Genomic DNA, 16585 nt, shown 5'->3' on the forward strand with positions numbered 1-16585 from the left:
GCCCCTTGCTGCATATGCGGCAATGGGCGAGTTCTGTGTGGGATACAGGAAATCTGAGATGTGGCTGTGAGGAGAGAGGACTTGGAATAAGCAAAACACGGGTTTTAACTCTGACTGCAAGACGTGCTAGTGTGTGACTTTGGGCAAAAGCCAAGGAGAGACTGGCCAGGCCAAGGCATTGTGGGCCTTGGGGATTGTGCAGTGGCCCCTGGGGCCGGCAGGGCGTGCCAGGGGTCCCTGGAGGTGCTGCTTACTGCTGCATATGTCCCTGTGCCCCTGTCATTGTCCCTTTCTACTCTTGATGTGTCTGAATGTGATCTCTTCCTGTTCCCTCTGACTGTCGATCCCTTTTCTGTTCTTTGGGGCTCACTCTGTTTCTGCATCTGTCTCCTCCCTTCTTTGTTTCTGTCTTTCTGTCTGTCTCTGTCTCGCCCTCTCTCCCCTGCATCCACCTCTCCCCATCTCTGCTCTTTCTCCTTCTCTGTTCTCTACTCCACTCCTGCTCCTGTCTCGGTCTGTGCCTTCCGTGGTCCCCCTCCCACACGTTGTTTCACTTTTCTCCCTTCTCTCTTGAATCTCCACTCACCTCTGCCCCATGTCTCCCTGTCCCTCTGTGTCTGCCACCTTTCCCTCCCACACCCCTCTCTCTGGCTGTGTCTCTCCTCCCCAGCCTGTCCAAAGCTGCTGACCTAGACCATCACTGGGTGGCCAAGGCCTGGCTGAATGACATCGGCCTGTCCCAGTACTCCCAGGCCTTCCAAAACCACCTGGTCGATGGGCGGATGCTGAACTCCCTGATGAAGCGGGACCTGGAAAAGCACCTGAATGTGTCTAAGAAATTCCACCAGGTCAGCATCCTGCTGGGGATCGAGCTGCTGTACCAAGTGAACTTCAGCAGGGAGGTGAGATCCAGGGTGAGGCGGGGGCTCTTTCATAGCCCTGCTTTCCCCTCTGCATCCACTGTCTGTGCATCCACCCATCTGCTCATCTGCCCGCCCATCCCTCCAGCCACTCATCCCTTCTTGCCTGTCTTTTATCCATACATCCCTCCCTCCATCCATCCATGCATCCGTCCTTCCCTCCATCCCTGCATCCATTCCTCCATCCCTCCATCTATCCATCCCTCCATCCATCCATCCATCCCTCCCTCCATCCATCCATCCATCCATATATCTGTGCATCCCTCCGTCCATCCATGCATCCATTCCTTCCTCTCTCCCTTCCCACACCTGCTTATTGGGCAGGGCTAGATCCTGTGCTTAATTCATGGGAAACAGAAAACATCCTCCAAGAACTCACTGCTTCTCGGGGGGAACCAAAAAGAAGCTGGTGGCCATAACACCATGGGAGGTTGTCCTGGTGAGGGAAGCCCAGGGTTTTATGGAAACTCAGAGAAGCTTCCAGAGAGATCAGACAAACCTTCCCAGAGATAGTGACAGCTAAACTGAGACCTGAAAAAGGAATTCCAGGGATCAGTCAGTAGAAGGTATAAGAAGAAAAGCAATCCAACCAGGGAAGAGCATAGACTACAGCCCAGAGGACAGATCCATGGCAACGGCAAGGCTGAGCATCCTGTGTGGTTCCTGTGTTGGGTTTTGGGGGTGGGGTGAATGGGGATGCTGACAGGTAACAAGGGGGCTGTGAGGCGTGTTACAGAGGTTGTGCTCTGCATGCCCTTTGTTCTGAGGGCTGCCAAGCCAGAGAGCCCAGGGCACCTGCTTCAGCTCCCGCAAGACCTACTGGCACATCTCCCCAAATGTTCCCCCGAGGGAGGGGTCCTGGGCTGCTGGGATCCATGGGACTGCGTGCAGATGGCTCACTTTTCTTAGAGCACTGTCAGAGCTTGAGCAATTCAAGGTCAGGAGGAGAGACAGAAGAGAGGGCTTCACGGCCCTCTCTTGCACAGCCCTGGGCACAGGAAGTGATAAGGGCACAGGGCCTCACCCCAGGGTCCCCAGTCTGGTACAGGAGGCAACATGCAGGAAGGTCATGACAGCGAAGTGTGGAACCAGGCACTGGGGGTTGGGGGGCTGGATAGGACCTGCTGGAGGAATCCCGGGAGCCCTGGATTGGGTTCTGTCCACCACAAGCCAGGAACCCTTTGTCCCCAGAGAGGCTTGTGTAAGTGCTCCGGGTTGATCCCTTGGCAGGTCGCCATGGGGGGGTTTCATACCAGAGTGACAGTTGCTACCAGCCCCCAGAGGCTGAGTGGACCTCAGGGACACTTGGCCCTGCCTAGAAAAGGCCCAGTTTGGGGGCATTCCTCACAGACCGTGCCTTAAGCTCCTATTCCAAGTCAGGGTTGGGGGGCTGGGGTACCCGAACCAGGCAGCCACCCTGGTCCCACCCAGTCCCACACTCTGGACACAGCGTCTCTGCCTCCAATTTCCTTCACCCCTGCGAGCAGGCTTCTCCCCATTTCCCAGAATGAAAGGCCTGCCATGGACTGATGTGGCAGTTAAGAGCTGTGGATGGCCTGGCCAGGACCCCCTTGCCTCAGCATATGCCAGGGTCCCTGCCAGCACCGAGGACCCCGGCTCCCCCTGTGACCCCGCCATGGCCCTTGTCCCCCCAGCTGACCCTCTCCTCCTTCCAACCAGGCTCTGCAGGAGCGTCGGGCCCGCTGTGAGACGCAGAACATAGACCCTGTGGTCTGGACCAACCAGCGGGTGCTCAAGTGGGTGCGAGACATTGACCTAAAGGTGAGGGGTGATGGCGGGTGTGGAATGACTTTTTTTTTTTTTTAGGGCTGCAACTGTGGCATATAGAAATTCCCAGGCTAGTGGTCAAATTGGAGCTGCAGCCACCAGTCTACACCACAGCCACAGCCACATGGGATCTAAGCTGCATCTGTGACCTATACCACACCTCATGGCAATGCTGGATCTTTAACCCACTGAACGAGGCCAGGGATCAAATCCAGGTCCTCACGGATGTTAGTCAGATTTGTTACTGCTGAGCCACAACAATGGGAACTCCAGGTAACTCTTGAACATATGCAAATCCTGTTCATACTCATACTTATAGACAAATCACTATCTTTTTTTTTTTTTTTTTGTGGGCTGGGGTGTCATTGCCCAGGCTGGCAGGAATGACCTTCCTCCTATCACTCAGGAAGCAAACACTACTCCTTGACCCCCACCCCCATGGCAGGACCCCATCTCATTGTGGGCGTGGGGATGCTGAGCCGTCCTTGCTCCCTGAAACAAGTGTGGGATAGACTCCACATCCATCTTCTCACTCAACAAGTATTTATGGGCCACCTGCCGAAGTCTGGGGGATGTCAGTGACAAAAGAGTCTGGCCACTATTCTTGTGGCCCAAAAGAGTGGGGGTGGGGTTCCCTCTCTGTATTAAACAAGCTGGTTTCCAGCGAGGTCAAGCCCTTGCTGTTGGGGACATACTCCCACTGAAGGTGGGTCCCCTCAGGCCAGCAAGGCATCCCCTCAGGCTCACCAGCCCTGTGCCTTGCCCTCAGGAGTATGCAGACAACCTGACCAACAGTGGTGTCCATGGCGCTGTGCTGGTGCTGGAACCCACATTCAATGCGGAGGCCATGGCCACAGCCCTGGGCATCCCCAGCGGGAAACACATCCTCCGGAGGCACCTGGCAGAGGAGATGAGCGCCATCTTCCACCCAGCTAAGTGAGTGTGGGCTGCTGGCTGCAACTTGCAGCTCTGGAAGGGGATGGTTTTGACTTCGCATCCCGGCCCTGCCCAGGGTCCCACCTGCTCCATTGCAACACAATGGCCTCATTTTACAGACTGAGGCTCAGAGAAGCTACGTGCTTTAGCTTGAATGTCATAGACTAGAAAGAGTGTAGAGGAGCTATCAGGTTTTGAACAGTATATGGTTAAACTGGGCATTAAGAGAAAGGAGAATGACCAGCGTGTATGAGGAAAGACATTTTAGGGTGGGGTTTGAGCTGGGGAGGACTTGCTCTGGTCTAAGAGGTTGAGATGGCCATTCCAGGCAGGGATGACTATGAGGACAAACGTTTGGAAACAGATGGGCATGTTAGTGTTTACCATCCAGGTGAGTGGACCCTGTCGGCCCATCTACCCCAGTCTCCTCATCTGAAAAGTGGCCAGAGAATAAACATCTGGAAAGATGAACTAGGCCTCTCCCAGTGGACTCTCTCCTTAAAATGATTGTGGTTAGAGTTAGAGGACCATTTATGGAGCACATGCTATGCACACTAATTTCAGCCTTATAACAATGCTAAGAAATGGGTTTCATTATCCCTGCTTTATAGATGGAGAAACTTGTTTGAAGGGGCCAAGGTACTTGCTCAGGGTCACACAACTAATAAAGGGCAGAGCCTAGATTTGTCCTTTATTCTCTAGTTATGGTATAGTAAATTGATTTTCAGATGTTGAACCAACCTTGCATTCCTAGGATAAACCCCAACTGGTCATGGTGTATCATCTTTATATGTTGGTAGATTAGGTTTGCTAGCATTTTGTTGCAGAATTTTACATTAACTTTTACAAGGGATATTGATCTGTAGTTTTCTTTTCTTGTGATGTTTTTGTCTGGTTTTAGTATCAGAGCAATATCGGCCTCATAGAAGGAGTTGGGAAGTTTTCTCTCCTCTTTTTTTGGAAGAGTCTGTGGAGGATTGCTCTTCATGATTCTTTAAATATTTGGTAAAACTCACCAGTGAAGCCATCTGGTCCTAGCCTGTCCTTTGTGGGAAGTTTTTTTTATTACTACTACTAATCCAGTCTCTTTACTCAAACATTTAGATTTTCTATTTCTTCCTGAATCAGTTTCAGTACTTTATATCTAAGATTGTGTTCATTTCATCCAGGTTAGCTAATTTGTTAGCATACAATTCATCATATAATCAATTCCTTATAATCCCTCTTATTTTGTAAATTTGTCCTCTCATTTCTGACTTTAGTAATTTGAGCCTTGGCTCTTTAACTCTTGGTCAAAGGTTAGTCATTTTGTTGACAGATGCCAGATTTAAACCTGAGACTCTCTGTGTTGGGCATGAGTTCTCAACTCCCTAACCACATGGGGTCTCAGGGAGCAGCTGGGCCACACCCCATGTTATGAGGTGGGAGAAAATTGGGCATCTGTAGCAGCATCCTGGTCCCTGAACTGCCCTTCCCCACCAGCGGGCTGATCCTCAAGCAGTTCTCATAGATCCTTGCAGCAGCAGCATCAGTGCTCTTATAAAATGCAGATTCCTCACCCCCACCTCAGACCTACAGAACCATTATCTGCTTGCAGAGCCTGGGAATCTACATTTTCAGCATTTTATGCATTTTTTTTTATAGACACCAAATTTTGACATGAACCCTATTCCGTGAGTACACATCAACAGATGCAGGACAAAGGCTTTTCTCCTCAGAATGTTTCCACCTTCCATTACTTCCCTTCTGGACCCATGTGCTCTGTCACAGGCTTAAGATATTCTGAGCCCTGGAGGGGCAGCTCTAGCTACACATTAGCCATGTGACTAATTAATTAACATACGTGTGATTAAACCCTTGATCCCCACCATGAAGTAGCAGTGCGTTAAGGACTATCTAGGGTGGGGGAGCGCTAGAGAAATTTCTGGTGGGGCACAAATAGGGTGGGGTCTTATGTTGTTGGGAGGTCAGATATTCCTTCAAGAATGGATGAAAGCAGTCTTCCTGAGATCAGGATGAGGAAGAGGGAAACGGACTCTGTCCAGGTTCCTCATTTTACTTATGAGGGCTCCGATGCTAGTCAGCCAGGGGACCGAAGGGCAGTGTTGGTGCCAGACCCCTGTGACCTCTTTCCATGACACTGCTTCCCGCCATGTGTTGGTTGTGGCTCATGAGTCACCGTCTCCATATGGGATTTTGGAGCCTCTGGCCCTTTGCTGAGACCCTGGGCCAGGAGAACAGACTTTCAGTTAGCTGGGAGAGACAGAACTCCATGGGTTGCTAAGGAGTTTGGGAGACTGCTCCTGTTAGTAAAAAAGTCCCCAGCTAAGCCAAATAGCAGAGAGACAGTGGTCCCCAGGTGGGTGGTGAGATGCTAGGGAAGGTCTGATGGGTTGATTTTAACCAAGGTATTTGGGCTTTGCCCAGTACATCTCCACCATGGTCTAAGCAGTGAAGCCCTCCTGTCCGCTGCCCTCTTGCTCCTTTTCCTCCTCTGTTGCTGTTATCAGCTTTCCAGAGAAAGAGGACAGGGCAGGTCTTTGGGTGTGAGTCCTTCTAGAATGCTTGGATTAGGTGGAGAGATTCCAGTTTGAGAAAACATCCCTAACCATTGCAATAGAGACTAGAATCCAAGCCAGGACTCCACCCCAGACTGAATCCCAGGCTGCATGGACCATGGTGATAGTTGTAACAGCAAGGCTGCACATTGATATTATGTCATCATCAACAGGGAGCTAGCTGTCACATAACTTATTTCCCTTGCCCCTCCTCCCCATGAAGGAAGCTGAGCAAGAAGGGATCATTGCCTCCTTTTATGGATAAGGAAACTGAGGCTTCAGAGAGGAGCCGTGACCTGCTCAAGACTAGATAGGAGTTAGTGGCAGTGCTAGAATGACCTTCCACCACACCAGGAAGCTCTGAGGGGGGCTGATGAGTACCTGGTTCTACTCCCCAGTAGATGTGACCCCACATCTCCCAGTAGATATGATGCCTGGAGTCACAGGGGGTAGTCAGTTCAGAGCATCTTAGGAGATTATAGTTACCGTGTATTACCAGCCCATGGCCAACTCCAGGAGAGGCACATTTACCAAGAGTGTATAGGCCCCCAAGTGACATCACCTTCTCTAGCCTCCTCTCATTGCCATGACAACCATATGATCAAAGGGACTGAGGAGCGGTTTCTGACATCTTCTCATGATGTCTGCTTTGCCACACATGCCCGGTCCTGCACCAACTCTGTCATAGGACCACGTGTTAAAGAGCCAGAGAAATACACCAGTGGGGCAGAAGGATGCAGGGAGTAGCCACACTGTTCCAAAGGCATTTCCTGGAGCATCACAGGAGCCAAAAGAAAAGCCTTGATGAAAACGTGTGACCGTCCCCAGCACTTGCCTAAAGGATGGTATATCCTGCCCCTGACACAGCATCAGGGATGAGGCCGATCCAGCCTGTAGTTCATTTAGATTCTCTCTGAACGTTAGGCCTGAGAAGAATCCCCTTTGGCCTCTGAAGCATCAGACAAACTTTGTGTCTCTCTTGTAAATACTCCTTCCTGTCATGTGGCCTCATAACCCTCAGCCCGGAAGTGCTCCAGGGATGGCACCTCCCTCTCCTCCCTCTCCTCCCTCCATCTACGGGGAGAAGATCAGGTCATCAAACTACTGTCGCCATTTGCTGGGCTCTGCCAAGGGCCAGGCTCAGAACCTAGCACATCGTAATCACCTTCTTGGGGCAGGTGCTGTGTGTCCCATTTTACAGAGGGGGACACGGAGGCACAGCAAGCTTAGGTGTCTCCCCTGAGGCCATCAGCTGCTAAACTGTGGAGCTGGAACTCAAAGCATCACACTCTGCTGCTTCCCTCAAGGGCAGAAAGAGCGGCCAAACCAAGGGGAACTCTGTCCAGCAGGATCTCATCTCCCAGTGGGCTTGGGAGCCTCCCTCAGCGAGTGTAAGCCATGAGGTTAAAGTGAACACGGTGCCTGATGAAGAGATGCCCCACAACGCCTGACAGTTCACACCTCTGACCACACAGAAACACTGCAGCATCCCCGCAAAGTAAACGGTTTCCTCTTGAGTTACATGGGCCCCCCTTTCTGTCACTTTGCTCCAGCCCTCCTTCTCCCTAGCATTTCCACCAAGAAAAGTGTTTCCATATGCATCCAGACAGACTTGATTCTCAGGCCCGCAGAGTCAGAGGCCTTGTCACAGCTTTGCCTCCTTGGCTGGCAGGCTACCAAGTCTGAAAGGTCTGGGCAGCAGGCAGGAGAGAATGTTCCTGGGCTACCTGGTGGTCCCCTGAGCTGTCGGGGGGAGGGTCATTGGGATTTGGGGGCACCCACAAGGAGGTGATGTTTTATAATATTCTGCCCCATCCCATCCCAAGCAGTCACTGAACCGTGAGCCCAGAGACCAGGCCCTGGGCAGTCGAGTGCCAGGGGTTGTGACCCCATGTAACAAGGGGGTAGCACAGGGCCTCTGGCTCCACCACTGTCGTCTGTGGTTTTAGGAAGAACCTGGCCTTCTGGAGCCTCAGTTCCCTCATCTTGAAACGGAAATGAGCCCTCCTCCTCCCCAGGGCTTTGAGGAGGTTCAAGGAGCTGATGCAAGGAGGCAAGACCTGGCATCATGCCCAGCACACAGTAAGCGGCCAATTAATACTCCATCCACCCCCACCCCTTCACTGGTCTCTGCCAAAGCATTTGCACATCACAGCCTGGGCCTTGAGAATGCTCGTTAATTGGGTGGGACCCAGCCTTCAGGCTGGCCTGCTGGCAGAGCCAATCCCAGCCCACCACCCCGCTTCCCATGCAGGGGCCTTCTTCGCACCAGGGGTGCCCTCCTTGGCTGGCAGGAGATTGCACAGAATCTGCAGAAACTTCCCTCATTAAAACTTACCCTTCCAGCCTTCCATTCCCTGAAGGCCTGATAAAGGGGCTAGAAATATGCCATTTCAAGCCTCTAAAGACCGTGGCCTTAGGCTGGGCTTATTCCCTGAAGCACTGGGATTTTTGTGGCTTTTAACCTGAAGGAGGAGCAGGATTTCTGCCACTGTGGAAAAAACAAGGAGGGAAGGTATTTTGGCACAGCGAGGTGTGTTCCCGTGCTCCTCTGTTTACACCACAAAGGCAGTCCCTTTCTGCTCAGAGGATACTTGATGCCTCGAACTGCTTCCTGGGCTCCATTGTACAGATGAGGAAACTGAGGCCCAGCAAGGGAATCGACTCACATGAGGGCACAGCTAGAGGGCGGCTGAGAAGGGATCCAAACCAGGTCTGTACACCCTCCACACTTGTGCCGATCACCGTAAGGTAAACTCACAGCCATGACCATGACATACCAGCCCCTTCTCAGCACTTGATATGCATCATCTTGTTTCAGCCTCTAATGACCTTATAGGGGAAGTGGGGTCCTTACCCCACCCTACAGAGCACACAGCCCAGGGGACACCACTGCGAACGGCTCCAGCCAGGCCACTGATGTGGAGTCCAGGGTCCCACCCTGGCCCCCAAGACGGGACAGCGCCACCTAGAGGCCCAAGTTCAAATCCCACTCCTACTGCCATGCGTCCTGTGTATCCTTGGATGAGACACACATTCCCTCTGAATTGCCATCTGTTTTTCAGCAAAAATCAGAGAAGGGCTCTGGGATTCTCCTAAGCTCGGCTGATGGCTCATGTTCCATGAGTCGGGGGCGTTTCATGCACTTCACACAAGACAGCAAACCGAGCTGGCTGCTCCACTTTGGCTTCTCATGGCTCTGCAATGAGCACAGCTTCCGCAATGGGCCCAGGGAGTTCTGTCCCAAGTCATTGATGAAGACCTTCTTTCTTCACTCCCCGCAGAGCAAGAGCTGCCCCGTGGTGTGGACGCCCCAGCAGCTGGGACCTCAGAACTCAGCACCATCTGCCCCCTGCACCACCCGCCCCACCCTGGACCCTTCTTAGCAAAATTTGCCCTGGAAGAAGCAGAGCTTCTCTGAGGCAGCATAAGAGATGTTAGGAGGTTCATTTCTCTTCATTGAGTCCATCTTCCCGGTGGCCTGAGATGAGGCTCCCAGCTCCTGCAAAGCCAACTTTCCCCCTGTTATGTTTTAACTGTTAATGTGGATTATTATTATTCTATTTTTGGCTGCCCCATAGCATATGGAGTTCCCGGGCCAAGGATCAGATCCGAGCCGCAGTTGCGGCAATGCCAGATCTCTAACCCACTGTACTGGGCCAGGGGTCGAACCTGTGTCCCAGCACTCCAGAGATGCCATCAATCCTGTTGCACCAGAGCGGGAACTCCACCCAAAGTGCCTATTAACTAACCCTCACGATCACTTCACGAAGTGGGTCTAATATGACCCACTTCGCCAATATAGAAATCCAGCTTCAGAGAAATGAAGCAAGGTGCTCAAGGTCACGCAGCCAGTGAGGAGTAGAGCTTCGTTGCTGCTCAAGTCCCAAGACAGACCCTGGGTGAAAGCAGCTTGGGATTGGTGAGGATGATGTGGCAGTGCAGAAGGCTGGCCAGGGCCAACCCTGCAGGCAAAGAAAGCCAGGAGCCCAGGGGACACGGCACTTTGCCCAGGATCTAAAAGAGAAGGCAGGCAGGAGGGAGGATGAAGTCCAGAACTCCTGGCTCGGAACCAGTTTCTTGCCCTCAGTCCATCCTCCACCACACGGACCAGCACTGAGATTCTAGCACAGGGGCCGGCAAACCTTTTCCATAAAAGGCCGGGTGGGGAAGATGTTGGCCCGTGAGAGTCACGTGGCCTGTGTCAAAGTGAACAGTTCTGGTGTGATAACAAGAACTAACTATAGACAACGTGCAAACAGATGGACTGGGTTCCAATAAAACTTTACAAAATCACTCAGCTGGCTGCATTGGACCCTCAGGCTAGAGTTTGCCAAATCCTCTTCTAACAGAAGCCTTTGATGCTTTTGTACAAAGGGAGTGATGGGGCCACTACAGGCAACAAGTCAGTGGGGAGCACAGATTTCAGATGCAGAGTGGGGAACTGCCTGGGGCTTCTCAGGCTATAGCTGATTAGCTGAAATGGTGGGATTCTCCCACCAACCCTTCCCTCTCCTGAAAGGGTTTGCAGTGCTATGGGGGCTCAAAAGAGACTTTGGGGCCTCAGAGACATGGGTTCAGATCTTGGCTCTGCCACTTCCAGCTGTGTGATCCTGGGCAGATTGCTTAACCTCTCTGTGCCCCCTTTCCTTATCAGCATAGGAGGTACTCAGGAAACCTCAGTGATGGCCATTGTCACCAATATGAGTGTGGGGGTGGCAGTAGCTGACCACCCTGCCCCCCGCCCCCTGCTGACTGGAAATGGCTCTCTCCCCAGCTCCACAGGCATCCGGGAGGCTGAGCGATTCGGAACACCCCCCGGGAGGGCCTCCAGCATCACCCGGGCAGGGAAGGAGGAGAACAGCAGTGGGATCAAGTACAAGGCTGGCCGGGTAAGTCGCTCCATGTGTTTACCTGGGCATCCCGCAGCCTGGGAAGGGTCTTTGCAGTCTGGGTCCATGCTGCCCTCTCCCAGGGGGCTTGGCCTGTGGAGGAGGGGCTGATGGACTAGGTCACAGGTGCAGCAAGGAGAGTGGCACCTTCAAGGGACCTGCATGATGCTTGAGACACACTAAACCTTATGGGGCCTTTGTCACTGTCTCTCGAAGTGCAGGGCTCACCTGCCTGCATCAGACCCACCTGAGTGGCTACTTAACAGGCAGATTCTGGGAGCCACCTGGGCCTCCTGACGCAAAGGCCTCTGGGGCGAGGGCGAGGGGGAACCCTACATATGCCGTCAGGCTGCCCAGAGGGTTCCAACACACCCCAAACCCTGAAAACCAGCTTAGATTTTGAACTCCGGTGACCTGACCAAAGGCAGAAGAGGGGCCTCTGAGGTGTGAGAACATGTGCAGTGGGGTCTGATCACGTGGACTCAGAGCGACACAGGTTTCTAAATGGAGGTGTGTAGACAGACGGCAGGGGTGGATAATCAGAAACCCTTCCGTTCATTCGGCAGGCTGTTTGGGTACCCAGTGCCTTCCAGGCACGTTCTGAGCATGGGGGAGAAGCATGAATAAATGACCACCCCACCCGAAGGTGCTCTCATCCTAGGATGTGTGTTCCCACTGGGCAGTGGGGGTGCCGTCAAAATTGGTTCTGGGTGTGGAGGGCACCAAAACCCTTCCTCTTTTTATGCATAAAGCACAGACATACCCCTGGTATGTAAATAGATGCACAGGTCTGTGGTGTGAGATTTTCATGGTGCAAGTGTGATTAAGGATAAATAATGTCTAAAAAGTCTTCTTTTTAAGCGGGGGACAATAATGGGAAAAAAGGTTGAGAAACACTGGTCTGGAAAGAAAGGCAGTCGAGTAAATCAATAATTACAAAGGACTGCCTTGACTATTGTGATAGAGATCAGTTCAAAATAAGAAACAGTTCTTGAGGGTCCCCCGTGGCTGATAGTAATAGCTGCTCTCTGACAGCACTTCGTTATGTGCTTCGTAACGGAGATGTCTACTCTTTGCAACAACTCTGGGAGAAAGGAATTACTAGTCCCATTTTGTAGCTGAGACAATAGAGGCTCAGAGAGGGCAGGGAACTTGTCCAAAGTCACACAGCTGGGAAGTGGCAGAGCAGGGGTCCCAACCCCAGTTTGTGAGCCTCTAAAACCCACACTCTTGCTGCCACTCCAGGCGATGCTGGAATATTTCTTCTTGACTCGGGAAAGAAGTCAGACCTCAGGCCTCATGCTCAGTCTCGCCTCTCCTCCTGCTGAGCAGGAAGAGGGGAGACTTTTGTGCATAATCAGAAAGACTTTACTTGTCTTCACCTTTGGTAACCAACTGGTTCCTTCCAGTTGGGAACACAAAGCTTTCTCATAAGGTTAACTCCCCAAATCCTCTTAGTCTCCTATTACTACTATAGGAGGAACACAGAGTGGTTAGGCAAGTTATTCAAGGTCACACAGCAATACGAATTAAATTCCCCAAATCTAAAGACAGTCTTTCTGTTTCTCTTTTTCCTGTTCTTTGTTCTCATTCCTCTCTTATCAGCTGCCCCTGGGAAAAATAGGAAGGGGCTTCAGCAGCAAGGACCCCGATTTCCACGATGACTACGGCTCTCTTCAAAATGAGGACTGCGGAGACGATGACTCCCAGGGCAGGCCAGAGCAGTGCCGTCTGGAAGGCTACAACGGCCTGGAGGTCACCAACGTATAAGGAACCAATGATCCGCCAGACCCCACCCATCGATGCCCAGGGAGGAAGGGCAGCCAGAGGCCGTCACCAGTGTACATAGCAATCTGGGGCTGAGGATGCTTCTTGGTCCCGGGCAAATCCTAACAGACTGCTGTGACCTCGGATGGGAGCACCGAGGAACAAGGAGGCACTGGCCCAGAGCACCTGCCAAGGTGCCCGGCTGCTCTGTCATTGAGGCTCCACCTTAGATGACTCAGCCCCTGAGCAGTCTAGGTGCCCCTGGGGCCTTAAACTGAACCACTGCTGCAGAAAGAGGCACAGAGTGCCCTCAAACACCCTCCCAGGAGGAGCAGGTGGGATGCCAACCAGACACCCAGAGCTCAGAGTTAGCAAAGCCTGAGGCTGACTGGTCACCCACGTGGGCCCTTGCTGCCAGTCTAGAGGAGGTCTCAGCTCTAGCCTACCTGCCAAGAACTTGGCTTCTGGCTTGGGTCACTGACTCTCTCTTGGGAGAATGCAAAATGGGAAGCTCAATCCCTCCCACCCTCAAAGCTTAAGAAGGGTCGTGACGGGGTGGATGTGTTGAAGGGCTACTTGGTCCCTCCTCCCAGGAGTGGCTACACTGGGTGGAGGCAGGTTGATGATCTCCACGGTGGCGGTGGGGGGGGGGGGTGTTGCTGAGCCGCAACACTCCCAGGAAATGCAGACATCCCACCATCAGGATGAAGGATGCTGTGGCAGCAGGATCCAGGGTGACTGTTCGGTCCCTGACAGCCCTACCAAGTGTGACAGTGGGTTTGGGGTTGGGAGCAGGGACATGCTTGTCATTGTTAATGCAACAAACCTTGTTGTGACGTCTCTGTCACCTGACCTGTAGGTGTGCTCACCCACGTCCTAACTGAGCTGAATCTCAGGTCACTAAGGTGGGAAAGACCCCTGCCCTCTTCTGGATGCTGCTCCTGTTTTGCCGGGTGGCTTCTCCCCGGTGGCCCCACCTCTCTGTGCCTCAAAGTCTTCATCTACAAATACTTCTAGTCCCTCCTCCCCCAGAAACTGTGTGAGGATTAACACTTGCTAATGTCTGTAACACTTTGTAACCTCTCAGGAGACAGGCAGGAAGTTATGGGTGTCTGATTTCCCATCTACGACAGAGAACTATAAGTACGGATTCTCTCCAGCTGTTTTGGTTAGAGCCACATGCAAAAGGAGCACAAAGAATGTTTAATGCTCAGACGCTCTAGCACTTCCAATAGGACTGGATTCTGCCCCCTCCAAGAGGAAAATCCCACGTGCCCAACCCTGAAAACCAGTGGATTTACGTGTTTAGGCTGGAGTCCATTGCCCTCGATGCTGAGGAATGACTAGGGAGAGACAGAAGGCACTGAGGTTCTACCTAAATGCCAGTTAGCAAAGCAGATCATCTGATGGGACCATGATGCTCAATGTCCCTTGAAGCCTTTGGCACAGATGGCCTATGAGAGGTTTGAATTTCCAGGTCAGCCACTGAATACCGTCAAAGCATCTTCTCTTCGACCTAATGAATTATTTCCTCTCAAGGGAAAAGCACAAAGCACATGGCCCAAGGAACTGAAGAATGACTCCTCTCCAAGGCCCAAGACCGTGGTCTTCCCTCCAAACCGAACACAAGCACAGCCTTCGCACCACCAGAAACCAAACGCCTACTCTGCGGACAGTGGATGCCCTCTCGTCTGAATGCTTGGCCTCCTAGGACCATATTTCTGATTCTAGGACTCGAGGGGTGAAGCTCTGGAACCCGACTTGGCTTTGCTGAGGTTCTAAACCCCAAGCCCAGTATCTTTATGACACGTAGCCACATGGGGCCTGAGGCTGTAGAGCCCAAAGCCAGGTGGGGGAGGAGTGTGTAAAACCCTCCTCTAACCTGATGCCACAGCCAGCATCTAGGCCAGGTGCCCCCGGGACCCTGGGATCTGCCTCTCTGGAAAGCAGCAAACCCGGGGCAGGGGTGCAAGTGTAGGTATTTTTATAGGAGCAGGAATGGCAGACAGACAGGTGTCTGGATGCATATCTGATTATTTGAAACCCATGGCTCCCATTATTTGAAATGCATGGCTCCCAGATTCAATCCCACTGGGGATAAGATGGGCAAGCGGCCAATATGGGGAGTCCCCAGCAGGGATGACATTGCCCCAAACACCCTGCAGCATGAGGCCAGCAGGCTTGGGGCAATGTGGGCAACCTCAGATGCACCCTTTGGTCCAAATGATGCCCGAACACATTCTTGCCTCCCTGATGCTCTGTCTCCCTAGCAGCCAGGTGAGTGTTCGGAGCTGGCTTTTCAATGTGAGGATGGGTTGGCTGATTAACACCCCCCCCCCCCCGTTAGATCAGGTGAGCTCTGTCTCTGGGAAAAAAATCCTAAATGTCAGCTCTGCTTCAAGAGTGGGCAGGAAGAACAGGGGGTGCAGGGGGGGCATGGCAGAGAGGTTCTGGGACTGATTAACACAGGCTGGCAGAGTGGCCACGCATAGAATAGTGACCTGCTACATCCTGTCCAAACAGCCTGAGTTGTGGTCTTGGTCCTTAAACGGTGATGCGGCATCTGGACCTGGGAAAGATATGAATGTGCTTCTCTGAGAGGTGGTGTCGCCTGAGTCCGTGGGTGCCGGCCCCTTAAAAAGAGGTAATTGGTGCCAGAGGCTGGGGAGAACCAAGAGAGGCAGAGACACCCCATTGTCCTCCCAGAAGCTGAGGGCCAGAACCATCAGAAGGCACCTGCTGGGTGGACTCAGCTTTCTGACCCCAGCCACCTCTGCCAGGCCCCTTGGTCCTTGGCTAAGCAGGGCTTTTCTCCCAGAAATCTGTCTGCCTCAGCATTGCAGTCATGGGTGCCCAGGCTGCAGGAGGCAGGGAGAAGCCACAGGAGAACCTGGACCAGATGATGTCGAGGGGGTGGGTCTCCATACAGCCCAGCCAGCACAGAGGGGCTTCAGAACAGGGACCCCAAATCGCGAGGACACTGAACTGGGTCCAGCAAAATGGGGCAGTTTGGCAAGATGTGACCTCAGTGTTCCATGCAGGGACACCAGAACCCTTTATTGCTCCAAGCCTAGCTCTCCCCTTCCCATCAAAACTCCTATGCTCTGGGCACCCTCGCTTCCGCTCTGCTCTTTGAGGCTCCAACAGGCGCTGCCTGGCAGTGGAGCAGCAGGGAAAAGAAGCCTACGGGAAAGAGCATTTTCTGATACTAACATCATCATGTCCAGTGGTTGGCAGATGAGAATTTCCTGAGCCCTAACATCCAGGGGAGTTTGTGGCTGCAAAGGAAACAAGTTGTCCATGAACTAAGATGATGTTCTTGACATTTAGCTTCCAGTCATGACCCTGAATGTTTTCCCAAGCGTGAATTTTAACACTGTAACAATAAATACTACTCCGCAGTGCTTCATTGATGAAGTGGCCTTTTCCTCTGTGTGGTCTCCTTTCAATTTTCCCAATAGCTTTTCCCCCTACTTTTTTTTTTTTTTTTTTTGCTTTTTAGGGCCACACTTTCAGCATATGGAAGTTCCCAGGCTAGGGGTAGAATTGGAGCTGCAGCTGCCGGCCTACACAACAGCCACAGCCACGCCAGATCCGAGCCTCATCTGCGACCTACACCACAGCTCACAGCAGTGCCAGATCCTTAACCCACTGAGCGAGACCAGGAATCAAAGCTGCATCCTCATGGATACCAGTCAGGTTTGTTACTGTTGAGCCACAGCAG

At 52.5% G+C, this 16585-nt stretch overlaps 1 protein-coding gene across 4 annotated transcripts in view; it reads left to right on the forward strand.

Annotated features, from left to right (window-relative positions):
- KAZN (kazrin, periplakin interacting protein) overlaps positions 1–16270 on the forward strand; it is a 1160468-nt gene extending 1144198 nt beyond the window's left edge. For all 4 annotated transcript variants that reach the window (XM_084962915.1, XM_021097563.2, XM_003481972.5 and 1 more), the window contains 5 exons: positions 671–902; positions 2601–2702; positions 3478–3644; positions 10980–11094; positions 12700–16270. In XM_084962915.1, the coding sequence (XP_084819041.1) occupies positions 671–902; positions 2601–2702; positions 3478–3644; positions 10980–11094; positions 12700–12864 (781 nt within the window). In that variant the 3' untranslated portion in view covers positions 12865–16270. The remainder of the gene's footprint in view (positions 1–670; positions 903–2600; positions 2703–3477; positions 3645–10979; positions 11095–12699) is intronic.
- Positions 16271–16585: the final 315 nt, after the last annotated feature.

Source organism: Sus scrofa, chromosome 6 (genome assembly GCF_054392235.1).
Source record: "Sus scrofa isolate SSC_HxYL_T2T_F1_AM1 chromosome 6, Sscrofa_HxYL_maternal_Yorkshire_Landrace_v2.0, whole genome shotgun sequence".
NCBI classification, from domain to species: domain Eukaryota; kingdom Metazoa; phylum Chordata; class Mammalia; order Artiodactyla; family Suidae; genus Sus; species Sus scrofa.